A 16600-nucleotide genomic window follows, 5' to 3' on the forward strand; every position below is an offset into this window, starting at 1 on the left:
TGTCATCTATTACAGCCAATCAGACGTCTATCCGGCGTTTTGCGCATTGCTGATTGGTTGATTTACGATAAGGGGGCGGGTACATTCCTGCTGTCCGACAGGCAGCAGTGACTCCAGTATTTTGCTGCTGATGGGACAGAGGAAACACTCACCTGGAAGCTGGACTGTCCTCCACAGGTAGGCTGCTTCTGCAGGTCAGTTTATACATGTGTGTTGACTGCATTAGGGTTTATGTATTAGTGTTACATTCCTTATGTATTTCCCACATGTTGCAATGTTGCTGGGACCACTGTTGATTACTGAGTCATGGGTAAATAACCATTTTAAGACACAGTGAAGATAAAATAAGATAAGATAAGATATTCCTTTTTTAGTCCCGCAGTGGGGAAATTTGCAGTGTACAGCAGCAAAGGGGATAGTACAAAAGACAAGATGCATCAGCTAACACAGTAAAAAAAAAAAGAGCTAAACAAAGTGTAACACAATATGAACCATTTAAATAGAAGGAAGTATAAAAATAGAAGCAGTATATACAGTATTGACAATAAACAGACTATTAACAAAATGTGGAAAATGATATTGCACATTGAGAATAAGCTGTAACTAATATTAACACTCAAGTTTGTGTCTTTGCCATTTTCATTGCAGTATTCCTGTTGAGACAGACGCCATCAAACCATTATGAAGAGTCTGAAGGCAAAGTTTAAGAAGACTGAGGTAAGAGCCATCTGTCGTATAAGGCATGTGGAGCTTTACAGTTGGGTGTATTTAAAAGTAGTACACCTGTTTGCTGCAAGCTATTTAGAGATATAACAAGCTTTGTTTTAATATTACAGTGTTCAGCTGCTCCTTAGTCATTTATATAGATCCCAGGTTGCTCCTTATGTATGTATGTATGGGGGGGCACAGGGATATAATGTCACTTAGCAGCAGCAGGAGAGCAGACTGCTGCTATAACCAGAGATCTCAGGTAGCCTTCAATTATTCACACACACGCGCGCACACACACACACACACACACACACACACACACACACACACACACACACACACACACACACACACACACACACACACACACACACACACACACACACACACACACACACACACACACACAAAGGAACCCCACTTTCCTGCTGCCATCCCTATGTTACTCCAAAGGGCTTTGTCATGTGGGATTCAACCTTGTTCTCTAATGTATTGTATTTTTAAGACTTTTTCTGCCTGCTCTATGTAGCCAGTTGCTTGTTGCAGGCCGACATACTGGGGTCAGTGACCTTGCAGCGCCGGGGCACTGGTAGTAGCAGATAGACTATGAACTATGTGGTCTGAGCATTTGGGTCCTGATGATGCTTTTAGCACCATTACAGCCTATTAGTGTCCGTCGCCTTAAGGAGAAATTCTACCTCTCCATTAGTGTTAGTGATCACCACAACACTGGTGACTAGGATGATCCCCTTGGATGAGTAGTTTCACTTAATAGCCACTCAGTGAAGTTGTGTCTTATATTATTTGTATAGTCCAACTGTCAGATAAGATAGACAGATAAGATAGATAGATTGATAAATATCATGCATGCATACATCTTCCATGGTTTCCCACACACATAAACTTAGATTTCAGTTTGTTTGTGTGCCTCTTTATGTCCCCTCTTTCCCGTAAATGACCATCCAAACCGGCAGAAGAGAGCCAGCTTGTTTCTCCTCTTTCTGCTGAGTCCTCACATCACACAGGCCCTGCTCTGCAACTGCAGAGAAACAGATCTACAGTACAGTATGACGCTGCCAGGGGGGTACCGTGCAGGCACCTGACAAAAAAAAACTAATGGAGAGAAGGAGGACGCCTGCTACAGAGCGAAATTATTAGGTTAGAGAAAGGAGGACAGTGAGTAAGGGAAGGAGGTGGCAGTGTGTTAGGCAGTGCAGTGGACAGACCGGCTATATGTCCCTGTTAGCAGCCGAGGCAGGATGATGGGATGGCGTTTTGGATGCGGACAGGGAACACTGCACAGGGAGGACAGCATATAGCCGTGATACTGTGTGTGTGTGGCGAGCTATTCAGTTTCATTTTGAGAATAGCACTGGTATGTAGATCTCTACTATGACGTGGCTGTGACCTCTAAAGGGTGTCTGGTAGAAAGTTATGGGTGGCAGAGTTCTCTACAGTATCTAATGTAACTGCGTTATGTAGCCAGGCAGCAGTGTATATTGTCAGGCAGGACACACAGCGGTGGATTGGTGCTCGGTAGCTGTATTTAGTTGTGTGTGTGTGTGATGCCCTGCTAGCAGTATGGATCCTCAGCAGCCTGTTTTTAGCCTGATGAAGCGGCTCTGTCCTTGTTTCAGCCTGCTGCCGCTGCCAGTAGGTATCTTCTCTCTATATATCCGCTAATCGCAGCAATGGGAAAGGAAATATCCCTCTTTTTTAAATTATATTTCTGTCTTAAAACTTAAATTTATCTTGTAAAACTGGTATCTCATTCTGTTGCATTATATTTATTTCATCTGCCCAGTCATCTGTTCTTTTGTTTGTTATGAGATAAGCTGTGTTGGATCAGTTTACAATGGGGGGGGGGGGGCAGTTCAGGGTGGTGACCTGTTCTCTGGCTTGGCCCCCTCAGAGTCAGGACTGGAGTAAGAGTGATGAGAGGCTGCTGCAGGCTGTGGAGCAGAATGAACCCGACAAAGTCTCCGCTCTCATCGTCAAAAAAGGCCTCTGTCCCACCAAGCTGGATGGCGAGGGCAAGTCAGCGTAAGTTGGACACCTAATGTTTACTTTTCTTAGTCACTGGAAGGAATTCATCTATTAGATTATAGTAATTGTTTATATTCCTTTCAATTCCACTTAGTGTTGTACAGTAATAACTAGGGCTGTCAATCAATTAAAATATTTAACTGCAAATAAATTACAAATTGTGTATCTGTTCAAAATGCACCTTAAAGGGAGATTTGTCAAATATTTAATAATCTTATCAATATGGGAGTGGGCAAATATGCTTGCGTTAAGCAAATGTATGTATATATATTTATTGAAAATCAATTAACACAGATGAATGACAAATATTGTCCAAAAACCTTCACAGGTACTGCATTTAGCATAAAAAAAAAAGGTACTCAAATCATAACATGTCGAAATTCGAGCCCAACAGGTAACAGCTGTCAGTGTGCTGACTTGACTATGACTTGCCCCAAACTGCATCTCATTATCATAAAGTGGGCATATCTGTAAAGGGGAGACTCATGAGTACCAATAGAAGTTAGAACCCATTTTAATTCACATATCTTGAGGTCAGAGGTCACGGGTCAGTAATTTAGCATATGTTTAGAGTGTAATTCAGCCTCCTTCATGGCAACCTAGTATGACAAAGTTGGTACCAATGGATTCCTGAGGGTTTCTAGTTTCACATGATGCCAGTATCTTCAATAGCTTTAAAACTGAGCCTGCTACAACCTAAAAATCGCAAGTTGCGTTAAAGAAATTAGTCATGTTAAATTAATTTACATTAACTTTGACAGCCCTAGTAATAACTCCTGTTATGCACCCGAGTCGACTGTTATTAGCTCATTAAATGTGCGTCATTGGTCGTAGCCTCATAGATGTGGGTCAGTAGGGGCCTGCTACATCTATGTTGTAAAAGTGAAAGCTAATCTTAAAAGCAACACATTAACAAAACCACTTAGTTAAAAATATTGTGTATTGCCTTAACATAACTGCATTTGAAAAGTGAAACCATCCAGCTCCTGGTAATTTCTTGTGCAGCAATAAAGTAATTTCCCCTGGAAACATCTACCACTGGGTGTTAAATGTTTGCACTGAAAGGATTATATTAAATTTCACTATGAATTCTACTCATAATCTAATTCATAAGCTTTGTTCCTTGATCATTTTGTTGGTAAATGGTAATCCCCTACTTTCTCTTGAACCAAAACTAAAGTAATGAGTGGAAACAGCAGTTTGAGCTGAACAATTCTCAGGAATCAGATTCTCATCTGTTAACTGTTGTTAATGGTATGAGCAACAGAGAGAAGTAGTCAGCAGGCTCTGTATGCAGAGTCATTTATTTGAAGCAGATTCTTTTTTAGTATTCCTTCCTCCTTTGTGTGTGGTTTATACTCTGCGAAGAGAAAACAGACTTATTAACAATAAGTCAAATCATCATCAACAGATAAAGTGCAGCAAACCAGTAAATCAAAACATTAAAGTGGTAAATGAACTTACAGGACACACACATCATGTTGAAGGTCAGAAAGCGTGAACAAAGGAAGGAGGCAACATATATATAGGGCCCCTGATTTGGGTGAATTGATTGCACCTGAGGGGGGTGGTTCCTTTTAGATAGGAGCGTTTGTTTTATCCTCCCTGCCTCAGGGGTGGTCATGTGATTCTTCCCAGGGACTTTTAATTCTAAACACTAGTGACATGTTTCGTCCTTCGTCCTTCTGGCAGGTTCCACCTCTGTGCATCCAGAGGCCGGCTGGACTGTATGGAGGTCATCATCTCTCACGGGGCAGACGTCAACGCCATTGATGGCGCTGGTAGGGTCTTATCAAATAACAGTTTTATCTCATACTGTAAGCAACGGCTGTTAAATCACACGTGTCATGGATTGTTTATAAATGTCTGTTTTATAACAGGCTTCAGCGCCCTTCACCTCGCAGCCAAAAATGGCCAACCAGAGTGTTTAAAGAGACTCTTACAGGTAAAACACAATGACAGCACAGCCAGGTTAACCTACGAATACTGTACGATATAAATGGAATAATGCAAGCATGAATTTTAATTACAGATGGTTTATATTTAGCTGTTATTTCTTTTTTACCTGACAGGAGAGATTAGCAGTGGATTGCACCGACAGCATTGGTAGGACAGCGCTTCATCATGCAGGTAACAGTTACAGAACCACAATATGACACTAGTTTGGTTGCATAATAGTTACTTTGCATGTAAGCAGGTGTAAAAGAACGCTTAACACTGAGGCTGGACTTCTAAAAATCTTTTATCTACCATCCAACTGCACAGTGTAGTTCTTAAAATATTCAATTGCATTTCATGAAGTACAGTACATGTTATACTGTATGTAAACCTCTGATATTGACTATAATTTTGATTATTTCCTGCAGCGGTCAGCGGCTGCTTGTCCTGCTCTGAGACCCTGTGGGATTTCAAGGCCAGTCTGGATGTCCAGGATGGGGTAGAGTTTATTTACAGTATATCAAGTTTGGCTTGCATTTTTTTGTTTTTTATTGTTAGGTGAGATGAATAAATAAATGATAATCACTTTTTATCTACTCTCTGTCTGGCAGGACGGGGCCACCCCTCTGATGTTGGCGGCTCAGATGAGCAGAGTGGAGCTGTGCGTCTTTCTGTTGGGTCGTGGTGCCGATGCAAACATACAGGACAACCAGGGAAGGTACTGGACTGTTGGTGATACTCAGTCAGGGTTTGATGAGGCAGAGGGAGCGGTGGATCTGGATCTCTCTCTTGTAGCTGCTGCTGCTGAAGCTTTGACAGATGGACTGATGGCCTGCTGAGGCCGACTGGGGCACGAAACAGCCTTCTTAGCTAAGCTAGAACCGAAAAACCTCTGCAGGATTAATCTCACAGCAGTGGGGTTGTCTGAGTCGGGATACAGGAAGGATTCCCATAGAAAGTCTCCAGTGTGTGGGGTAGATTTGGAAGGATGCAGGTCAAGACCTCCAGCAGCTTTCAGTTTGGCTTTGGATATCTGCTTGGAGAGGATGATTAGACACATTCTTTCAGGCTACATCATTACATCAAATGGAAAAATGTCATCCTGAATCACAACCTGAAGATAGAGTTCTGTAGGTTAAAAGGGGACCTATTATGCTCATTTTAAGGTTCATACTTGCGTTTTGGGTTTCTACTAGATGTTTACATGCTTTAATGTTAAAAAAAACACTATGCAAAAGTGTTACTTAGTGACATCACAAAAACCTATATAACACACTAAAGGAAAGGGAAAAATCACAAAGGCATAATAGGTCCTCCTTAAGGATACTGTATGTTTCTAATGACAAACTGACATCACTGAAATGGCCAATGAGTCTGAAATGTGTGTGTGTGATTCTACTGCATTGTTAGTTTGCTTACTACTACTGTTTTCCTGTTACTGTATTATGATATTTTGTTTTGGATCGCAGGTCTGCATTGATGCTGGCGTGCGAGAGTGACGGCGACGAGACCGTAGAAGCTCTTCTGAGAGGCGGGGCCAACACGCAACTGGTTGACGCCGATGAACACAAAGCCAACGACTACAGCGTAACCACGGGCAACCAACGCATCATACAAATGTTGCAGGATGGAGCACCTCCAGGTACAGTATGAGGCATGAAGTCTTTTTATTTTTTTTTGACAATTCACTCTCTCTATTATCATATTAGTGTAAATCAAGCCTAGTTAGTTATGTTAAATCAAGTGGAATAAATGAACCAGCTTATGACAGCAATCTTCTTTAAATATAAAGTGGCAGCGTCATGTGAAACACGTGGCAGCAACATCAAACAGGTCACCAGAGTATGGCTTCTGTGCTGCTCTGGATCCTGGCTGTGTCTCTCTGCTCCCTCAGGAAACAAACTGTAATAGGAGGAAGTGGATCATGAGGACAGCTGGGTGTGATTGTAAAGTGGGATTTAAAAAAACAGACGAAAGGCTTGTCCCGCTTTTATCTCCCAACAAAGACATTGCAAATATATGGGAAACAGATGTGTGGCTGGTTTGAAAAGTAGATGAAGGAGAGGATTTGGTGTGCACATGATGCTTAACCACATTCGTTTTTATTCCATAATTGGAGATTTTGGTGGATTTACTACAAAGATACATGGACGGGACTAATATAAAATACGTGTTAGAACAGTGACAGGAAGTGAGAGTGTATATTGTGCCTCTAGCTGTTTGCTGGAGCTCATTGCATTAGAGGTTAAAGTGTCTTGCTGTGTGTCTCTCTCCCTCTGCATACGTACTGAAGCTCCTGAGGGCGCAGGCGAGGAGGTAATGTTGCATAGCTGCGTGTTGGATCACTCCCTCCATCAAATGAGATCATGGCCCCACTTTGGCAGATCATATTGTGCATGTTTTCCAATATGAGGTCATTGTTTTTGTATGCCGCCTTCTTTTCTTTGGCTTTTGTTGCTGACCCTTTTGTCTTATCTTAGCCTCCTCGTATTTACCCCGTTTTATGTTGAGCTTGACCTCTGCTTGTCTGTGATCACACCTCCCACCCCCACGCAGCCCCCCCAAGTCCCCTCAGGCGCCTCATCAATGCAAGGGGGCACTACCCCCCGCAAACGGAAAGCTCCTCCGCCGCCTCGCTCTCCTCTGCAGGTACTGTGAGAAACATCTCGGTGGATGGAAAAACACTCCCCCCCCCCCCCTACAATTAGGAGCTCGCCTTATGGTATACGTGAGAGCAAACAAGTGTCCATAATTATGCTAATTTTACAAAAATCCCTTTGGTAATATCTCTGTGGAGATTAACTAAAGAGTATTATGTGTTTGATGACTAACAAAGATTCATTTTATTCTGTTTTCCCATCTCAAAGATCCAGGGTTTGCCACCCTCTCCACAGCCCCGGAGTCCTGCTCCTCCTCTCCAGTTCCCTGAGCCCCCATCTCCTTCTCCCTCTCCTCAGCCTCCAGAGACACATCAACCAGCCCCGGTTAGCACCGTCAATCTGGATTTATATAGTTTGTCCTTCATATTACATGAAATACAGACTTTATCAGGGTTTCATATGTCTTGTGGTTGTGTGTGTAAGGCAGAGGATGAGGAGGTGTTTGAGGAGATTCGCCGGCTGCGTCTGGAGAGAGGTCGCCTGCTCCAGAAGATCAAGGCTTTTGAGCAGCAGCAACAGAGCGCCATCTCTGCTCTGGAGGAGGTACTGCACCGCATCCTGCAACCCTACCTGCCTATTCATCAGAGCTCTGCTATGTAAAAAAAAAACGGAGCGTTGCTTGTTGTAACCACCATTTTTATGTGTGTGTGCACCCTAGTTATCCCAACTAAAGCAGCGTCTAAAGGAGTCAGAGGCAGAGAGAGACAAGCTGCTTGAGGAGCTGAAGGGAGGTCACGGTATTGGGGCCAGTGACTCTGAGGACATGGATGAAATGTTGGACTTCCCAGGTATGTGTTTATACATGTGCTTCCCTGCTATTCAACACAGACACTCCTGTGTGTGTTTGTATCCCATCGGGAAGTTCACGGATTGATTTTTGTCGTGGTTTCTCTTGAACTTTCCCTCTAGAGAAGCTGCTCTCCAAGCGTTCCAGAGCCTCCCCTGCTCAGGATGAGGCCACTTCTCAAGGAGACGCAGACTCGGCCGACCCCTCCCCTGTCCCCGGAGACCTAGGAACTGTTGCTGAGCTTCGCAAACAAATAGAGGAATTTAGCTCACAAAACTCTGAACTAGCTCTCAAAGTGCAGGTAAGGTCAGGGAGAGTACAAATACACAAATACACGCGTATGAACTTACACCTAATCATGCATATGAACTGAAAAAATACTCATTCAACTGACATGTCCCACATAAAAGCACACAAACATCACCTCCCTTTTCTCTCTCTCGCTCTCTCACTCACACACACACTCTCAGTCCCAGGCCTCTTTAAAGAGGATAAATTGATAGTGAAGTGATTATTAAGTGGTTCCCCCCTTCAGAAGATGAAGACGCAGGTTCAGGAGTGGCTGACTCAAACATTAGTCATGACCACTTAAACTTTATGACGCCACACTCTGGTACATTAATGCAAGTTATGTTCCTACAGGTATAAATAGAAGAGAACAGCATCAGATGCAGACGTGGGGGTCATTTTGTAGACATTCTTCACTAACTGGGTCATGCTGGTTGCAGTTAGTTTGAAGGATTCTGTCTGGTGCGGTTCATTCACCACTGTATAAATCGTAGCAATCTACTTCAGTTCTGCCCTGCTGTGTGAAAAAGAGCCAGACAGGAAAGTAGGAAATCTAAGATCTGATATGAGCGCAAAGAGAGAGAGAGAGTAGACTAGAAGCAAAACCTCCTTCTGTGATTTAAATGGTTTAGGGCAGGCTAAGATTCCATAACTCATATTGATTTAAGTTAATTAAAGAGCAGCTCGACCACTTTACACGTAAAGTCAGATTACTCGTCATTGGGAGTACTTTTTTTGTACAATGTCTTCTATCTGAGGAGCTTTGTGTGAGTAAGTGTGAGAAAATAACATGGGAGGATGTCACTAGGGTTACAGTATGTCTGCATGGGCTTCAATCTATAAATAATGAATACATTTATAACAGAAACTCTTTGCTTCAAACTGGTGTGGAGTTAAAAATATGAGGAAGTTTGCCAGGAAGGAAGGATCTAATGCAGGGATCTCCAACCTTTTTTCCTCTGAGAGCTAATTTGACAAAATGAAAGCGTCCGAGAGCTACTCATAGCACCAAGTTGTGCATCACCAATAGCAGACATAATTACTTTTATGGTCCTTTAATAACGTTTCAGCCACCGCAGTCATCGCCTCTATTATAATCCTTATAATAAGGGCTTTTTGTGTTTCTGTTAGGATGTGCGCCACTAAACGAAGCCTCTGTTGCTGCATTGGCTGCCTTTCGTCAGTTTGTTGAACAGAGGTTGTCTTTTAAGTGTCGTTTTCATCTCCTTTCCCTTCGCTGTTCGTAGACTGCTACCAGCCAGAAAGATTGGATAGAAATAATTTGTAAACAGGTTTACAAAGTCACTTTGTGTTATCAAATTTATGTACATATTCTTTGAACTTTTAGTGACCCATTCAGAAATGGACTAGCTGCTTATTGGAGACCCCTGATCTAATGAAACCAGTTCCATTATTAAAATGTAATATTGAGTGTTTTTGGAAGTTGACCGATGTGTTTAACAGGATTAAAAGTCAAGATATCTTTGGCCAGTGCTGCATTGATTCTGAACGTTGTTTTTTTAATCTGCACAAGTACAATACTAAATCACTGGGGTACTCCTTTAAGTAATGAGTACCCGCAGTCGATGGTGCTCACCTACTTACAAGCCAAGCATTAATGCTTTTACTAAAAACTAATGTCTGATACCAAAAATGTTAAGTGTATTCTAAGGAAAATGGAAATCTCAACATTGACTGATAAACAGTTATTACAGCCTCCATGCGTTCCTATAATCTCCTCTGCGTTGTGCACAGATGCTGGAGATGTTTGAGAAGGACGACACGGACATGCAGACCTCCAGCTCCGACTTTGTCCCCCTAGTCCAGTACGAGACCCTGAGGAAGGAGTTTGAAGCCCTCCAGGAGCGCCTCTCTCAGGCCCAGGCGTCAGACGAGGCCTCCAGCATGGCGGAGGAGCGGTGAGATGGATTAAATGATACAAACTGACATGGCCATCACAGATCACATTCACTTGAACTCTACAGTATCAGATCAGGCCGTTATTCTGAGATGTGCACACCTTTGCAGTATCTGCTCTGGGCCATTTTTAAACATGCTGAGCATTTACATTCTTTCCTGCAGCACGGTGGAGGCTGAGCACGCACTCATGACATCATGTATTTGATGGTGTCTTGACCTCTATTACATAATCATTCTTGTTTTTCTAAAAGCTTTGTTGCTTATCTACTATACCGAGGAATACATGTGTATTTGTATTATCGCAGGTCACACTTGTACGCTTGTACAGCAAATAATTTATCAAGCAAAAAAGACCAAATATATGTTTGTTTTGCCTTCTCAAATGGGTGGATCTGATACTTTTCCCTCTTTATGTGTTTGTAAATTGAACATCTGTGGGTTTTTGGACTGTTGGTCGGATAAATCAAGCAATGTCACCATCAGCTTTGTGAAATTGTGATGGCCATTTCTCATGATAGATTAATCCAGGATGTTATCCACATATTGCGCAGTGCTGGAAATAACCCTGAGTACGGGGTTATTGTGTGATGTTAGACATGCATGACAGATAGCTAATCTTCTATCTTGTTCTGCAGAGGTGACGAGAAGTCTCAGGAAGGAGGTGCGGATGCAGAGAGCATGGAAGCTCTGAGGGAGAAGCTGCGAGGGCTGAAGGAGCAGTTGGCCTCCTCCAAGTCTGAGTTCGAGGAGCTGAAAGAGCAGATGCGCCTTGGGGTGCTCTCTGTGGAGTGTGTTGGAGGGGATACCGCCGTGGCAGGTGCTGGGGCTGCAGAGGAGGGCCCGAGCCAGGAGGCGCAGCAGCTGAGAGCGAGGGTGACGGAGCTAGAGGAGGAGCGAGCTAAGAGACAGGGCGATGTAGGCGGTCAGAGCAGCCGGGACAGTGACACAATCAAACAGCTGACAGAGAAAGTAAAGGAGCTCCGTGCTGCTCTGTCCCAGAGAGAGACCACGAAAGAGGAAGACGGCGAAGGAGAAGAGACGGAAACAGTGAAGGGCCTCCGTGACAGACTTTCTGAGTTGGAGTCAGCCCTGGCAGAGAGCAGGACGTCGGGGAAAGAGGGAGGAGCAGCAAGAGATGGAGATCAGGTCCGTCGTCTCCAGGAGCGTTTGGCAGAACTAGAGGGGGAGCTGAGGAAGTGCGTGCCCCGCTCGGAGTTGGAGGAGGTGCAGGTGTCTCTGGGGCTCCAGTGTGAGCAGCTGGCCCGGGAGAGGGCCGACGTGGCTAGAAGGCTCAACATTGCTCTGCTGGATCTGGAGAGACTCAGGCCTCCTCCACGCGGAGATGATGACGAGGAGGAAGAAGAGGAGGAGCATTCAGAGAGCTCAGAGCCCTCAGGCATATCAGGTGTGCAGTGCTGCTTTTTTTCTTCTTTAAGTAAGAAAGTCAAATTTAACATTTTCTGTCCATGTTGTGACTGATCATGCCTCCGTCCAATCAGAGCACTCCAGACGCTCCATGGCAGCGGTGAGAGAGGAACTGGAGGTGGCGAGGCAGGAAGCAGCCCAAGCTCTGGACTGTCTGTGTGCCGAGCGGGAGGGCCGGGCCCAGGACGCCCTGCAGCTGAAAGACGTAGTGCCATTCTCGAAACATAAGGAGGCGCTGTCCGCGGTATCGGAGCAGCTAGCTCAGACGCTGCAGGAGCTCCAGGAGGACAGGACCCTGCGGGGTCAGGCTGAGGCCAAACTGCAGACCATGCAGGACGCCGTACCCAGAGAGGAGCATGAGAGAGTCAAGGTCAACAGGAAGTGCACATCTTATCATCCAAAACATTTTAGAAATAAGATTTTTTATTTTTGTATTATTGTTTTAATTCTGTTTTTATTATTTGTATTAATATAAGCATTATTATTATTTATTTTCAATTACTGTTTTGTTTTACATTTTGAAATTTTTTGTTAATAATTTCCAATTCAAATCTCTAGAATTAGGCGTACAGATTCAGACGAAGGGTTTTTATTAGAAGACGAAATGTTGCTTTTCTCATTGTACTAAATGCTCTTGCTTCATTCATTCAATAATCCAGGAGGCAGAAAAAGATGCCCCTTAGTTGAGATTTAGTTTTTACAAAGTAGGTTATCCTCTGTTTAGAAGAGGCTTTTTAAAAGGGAAGTTAAAGCAGTTTATTTGTTAGTATCAGCTGTTTTTAGCTGCTTCTAGTGGGTTGTCTGGTTTTGATTAACAAGGGGGTACAACAGTATTTGTTGATCATTATATAGTGTCTTTTTCACTATTAGTTGGTAGGTCTAGAAGGAATTATAATCCAGACAGGGTTCAGAGCATAGCATGTATATTTCTGATAATCCAGTGGGTTGTTACATGATTTATTTAATTCCAGCTCCACTCTGACTAGCATTGCTTGAAGGTGTGCCAAACTAGCCGTTATGCAGGTATTATGCAAGTGTGTTACTTGGTGACATCACCATGTTACGGAAGAAAAGGCGGGACTTCAAGCAAGGCGTTTCAGGCAGTTCAGGAGCAGTGTTTGTGTGGGGGAGAGTAACTCCCTTTGGCGTGGAATTTGGGCTTTGTAACTTTGCAGACCTTTTACATGAACAAAAAATTATACAACACACTAAAGGGAAGGGAAAAAGCACAATAGCGTAATAGTTCCTCTTTAAGTATAATACTGGTCAGACTGTACATTATAATTAATCCGGCTATCCTTGTGCTTCGTGCCTCTCAGGCAGAGCTTCAGCGCTCCCTACAGGCCAGCGAGAGCAGTGCAGCAGCAGCTCAGGAGGCTCTGAGCGAGAAGGAGATGGAGCTCAGAGAGCTCAAGTCCCAGAAGGCTGCAGAACAGGGTCTGATCTCCAAGGAGGACCACGAGGGCCTGCGGCTCTCTCTGCAGGCCGAGATCAACGCCGCCGCGGCTCGCTTCAACGACCTCACTCGCAAACACGAGAAGACCTGCACTGAGGTGCGTGTGTGTTATTGTGTTTGCCTTCTCCAATCCCCTCTGAAGCCACATTAGATGTTATTGTGTCTGCCACAAAGTGAGCCGTGTTCCATGAAGGGCCTTTTTCCTGCCTTTACATTATTCATATGTGTATTACTTTCTCTATTCAGTTTGTCCCTCTGTTTCAGTGATCCCTCTGTGTATGAGCTTACTGATGCACTGAAGTAGTGTTGTATGTACACTCCAAAAGTTATTTCCATTCAGATATAGAAACTCTCACTTTGTAAGCTGGGTAATTGCCTCTCTGACTGGTTGGCAAACACAGAGGTTAATAAGGGGTCACATTTTCACACATTTGATGTACTTCGTAAATTGAGTCCTGCTAAAAGTAGAAGGCAATTTATACAAAAACATGGTCTGTTTGGAACCAAATAAAACATTTAGTGTTGGTATTAAGTATTTGTGCTGGTATTGGAAGCCGTATCGTCACAAAGTCACACTTCCCTGAGACAAAAAACACAGTTGAACATGGCAACAAAAGTGTATAGATTTACTGTAGCTTGGTTTACTGTATTTATGTGCACTCTAGCGTGGGTGTATGAAGATCAAAGAGAGAGCTGTTGCCGCAGGAAACTGGAAATTCCCGTGAGCAAAAACTCAGACAAGGAAATAATGATTGTGGAGAAGAATGAAAACCGCAAACAAGGAATTGCATGAGATGCTACTGTGGAAAAGTTAAAGACGACCAACTGTATTTCTGTATGAACCTGTCGATATTAATTACAGCAGCAACTGTAATTCCCCTTTAAATATCAATCTCCACTGCTCCTGGATCAGCCTCTATTTCTATATAAGAAGAAAGCATGTGAATTTGAGACGTGACCAATCATAGACAGTCTTGCTGAAATGACAGGCTGCCACTGGTGGTTTTACTGGTCTAGGTGTTCCAGGTGCAGAGGGAGGCTCTCTTCAACAAAAGTGAGCGGCAGGTGGCCGAGTCCCAGCTGGCCACGGTGCAGCAGCAGCTAACCGAACTCCAGGCCCAGTCCAGCCACATCCAGGAGCTCCACAAGGGCATCCAGGACTCCCAGGGTCTCATCAAGGAGAAAGACCGCAAGGTGAGAGTTCAAACTGCTGCTGCTGGTGAAGCACCTTTAAGGCAGCCAAACTGACATCTGTGTCTTCGTGCAGGTAACCGAGCTGTCCAAGGAGGTGTTTCGGCTAAAGGAGGCCCTGGGAGCTCTGTCACCTCCTATGGGCATCACCTCCTCCTCCTCCTCATCTACCCATCATGGTAACCCCGGGCAGCAAGTGGCACTGCAGAACAGGATCGCCATACTCACCCAGCAGCTCCAGGTGAGGAGAACATTGACACTAGGGATGTGTGAAGTGAGGAAAAAAATTGTTTTTCTTTCTTCTTCGGTATAAACCGACCATCATCTATATAAAAAATGACAAAACGTACACTTAAATCTTCACATTACAGTTAAATTTTCTGTGACCTTTTTGCAGGATTGGGAGAGAAAGCACAAACAGGTTGTGACTGTGTACCGTTCGCATTTACTGGCAGCTGTACAGGTGAGTTGAATGCACACATACTGTACGCACCAAAACACAAATTAAGACTTGAACCTTTGTAATGAGATCTAAGAAATTTTCCATGAGCTGGACAGCCACTTGTAGTCTGGACTGTGAATGGCACTGACTGCTGGATTTGAGTTTGTCCACCTTTGTGGTGCAGACAATTAAGAGCGGGAATAATCTGTCCACCATCTCTGCTTACCAGACAAAAGGGGATGAAATTTCAGATGAGGTGCAGGGAAAAGATGCTTGACTCACTCTCTCTTGTTCTATCAGTTTCATCACATCCCACAACTAATTTGTACACATTAGCTATTTCTTTTTGTCATGTTGACTGTAATGAGAGATTGCTCAGGTGTCGTTGACCTTTAAGGGAACGGTTGGCTCCTTAGTTCCTCTTCATGCTTTTGGCAGGTTGGGTAGGCTGTTTAACCTCTCTTCCTGGTGCATCTGGCATTGACCAGTGTGAAAGGAAAGGCAATTTCTCTTACATCTCTACATAGGAGAGGCGGAGGGAAGCATGATGTTCAGAATGCATGACCATGACCAAATGTGTCTGGGTGTACAGAGTGTATATGGGAACATAACTTCTCTCCTGGGTCTGTGTTTTCACACTTTGGTAGAGGCCTATCGTGTTACAGTCAATCAGCAAAAGACTACCTACCTCGGGGTGGCAGTAGCTCAGCAGGTCGTCCTTTAACCACAAGGTTGCTGGTTCAATCCCCGGCTCCTACAGTCTGCACGTGTGTCCTTAAGCGAGACACTGAACTCCAAGTTGCTCCCCGAGCTGCTTCAAAGCAGCCCACTGCTCCCAAGTGATTAGGATGGGTTAAATGCAGAGGTCAAATTTCATGTATGTACCTACAGTCTGAGTCTATTCCTTGGTGGCTTGGTGACTGCCTGCCATACTGGGATGGCATCTCTTTTTGCGGCCTGCTCGAAGGCCGACACCACAAACTTGAGTGCTGCTGAAGAAGGGCTAGTGGGTCTGTCCTATGGGGGCTCTGTCTGTGCTTATACTACTAGGAACCAATGTGGAATACAATGTAGAAACTTTGTTTTCTTACAATGGTCTGTGTGTTGCTCAGCAGGGCCGAATGGACGAAGAGGTGCAGGGTCTTCTACTCCAAATCCTGAGGATGTCACATTAGTGACACTGAAAAGTCTCTCTCCACCTCCGGTCCCTTTACAGGTCAGCATGAAGCAGCTCCAGCTCAGCACCCTGTGGGACCAGCGTCTTGTCTAAAAAAGCCAAATACAACTCAGACATAGCTGCATGTGTACAATACAGTAACTTAAACAACAGCCTCGAGGCTTGACTAACAAAGCAAGCAAACGGTGGAAGAATAATAAACTGTAGAGTGCCTTCATGGCTGGATACGTTAACTGACAGCAGCCTATAAGTCAGGGGTTTATGGTAGCAGAATGTGAATAGAGTGGTTATTTAGAAGATGTGTATTGATTGTGTGACAAGCCTATTGATTTTATACAATATTGTTATAATAAAAAAGAAAAACGAATTGCTATGCTGCTGTTGATCCTGTTCTTTGTAACTCGCTTCATGCACAGATACTGTAGACTGAACAAACAATAGGTTTCCAAAGCAACAGCTTGTCCCTCACATCTATTTTTGGGGTGATGAAAAGCTGAAGTCTTAATTTGGCTGTAGCATGTGAGCATTGAAAGTTGGGACAGCTGGGCTCAACCGTGGA

The 16600-nt window shown here is 44.0% G+C and overlaps 1 protein-coding gene across 4 annotated transcripts; it reads left to right on the top strand.

Moving 5' to 3' along the window:
* Positions 1–110: 110 nt before the first annotated feature.
* On the top strand, positions 111–16408 carry ankrd24 (ankyrin repeat domain 24). 4 transcript variants are annotated; one of them, XM_074635479.1, is made up of 22 exons: positions 111–177; positions 649–717; positions 2624–2754; positions 4450–4538; positions 4638–4702; positions 4830–4887; positions 5124–5194; positions 5307–5413; positions 6165–6337; positions 6989–7011; positions 7563–7679; positions 7779–7898; positions 8014–8143; positions 8265–8443; positions 10186–10349; positions 10986–11755; positions 11850–12145; positions 13095–13328; positions 14249–14425; positions 14499–14663; positions 14820–14885; positions 15977–16408. In XM_074635479.1, exons 2-22 carry the CDS (start codon positions 682–684, stop codon positions 16037–16039), a joined length of 3234 nt encoding a protein of 1077 aa, XP_074491580.1. In that variant the 5' UTR covers positions 111–177; positions 649–681; the 3' UTR covers positions 16040–16408. The 4 variants fall into 4 exon arrangements, with proteins under 4 accessions (XP_074491580.1, XP_074491579.1, XP_074491577.1 ...); XM_074635478.1 differs by lacking the exons at positions 111–177; positions 649–717 and adding an exon at positions 1827–2364 and having other exon boundaries at positions 14258–14425; XM_074635476.1 differs by lacking the exons at positions 111–177; positions 649–717 and adding an exon at positions 1834–2364.
* The last annotated feature ends 192 nt before the right edge of the window (positions 16409–16600 follow it).

This window comes from Sebastes fasciatus, chromosome 5, assembly GCF_043250625.1.
Source record: "Sebastes fasciatus isolate fSebFas1 chromosome 5, fSebFas1.pri, whole genome shotgun sequence".
Classification (NCBI taxonomy): domain Eukaryota; kingdom Metazoa; phylum Chordata; class Actinopteri; order Perciformes; family Sebastidae; genus Sebastes; species Sebastes fasciatus.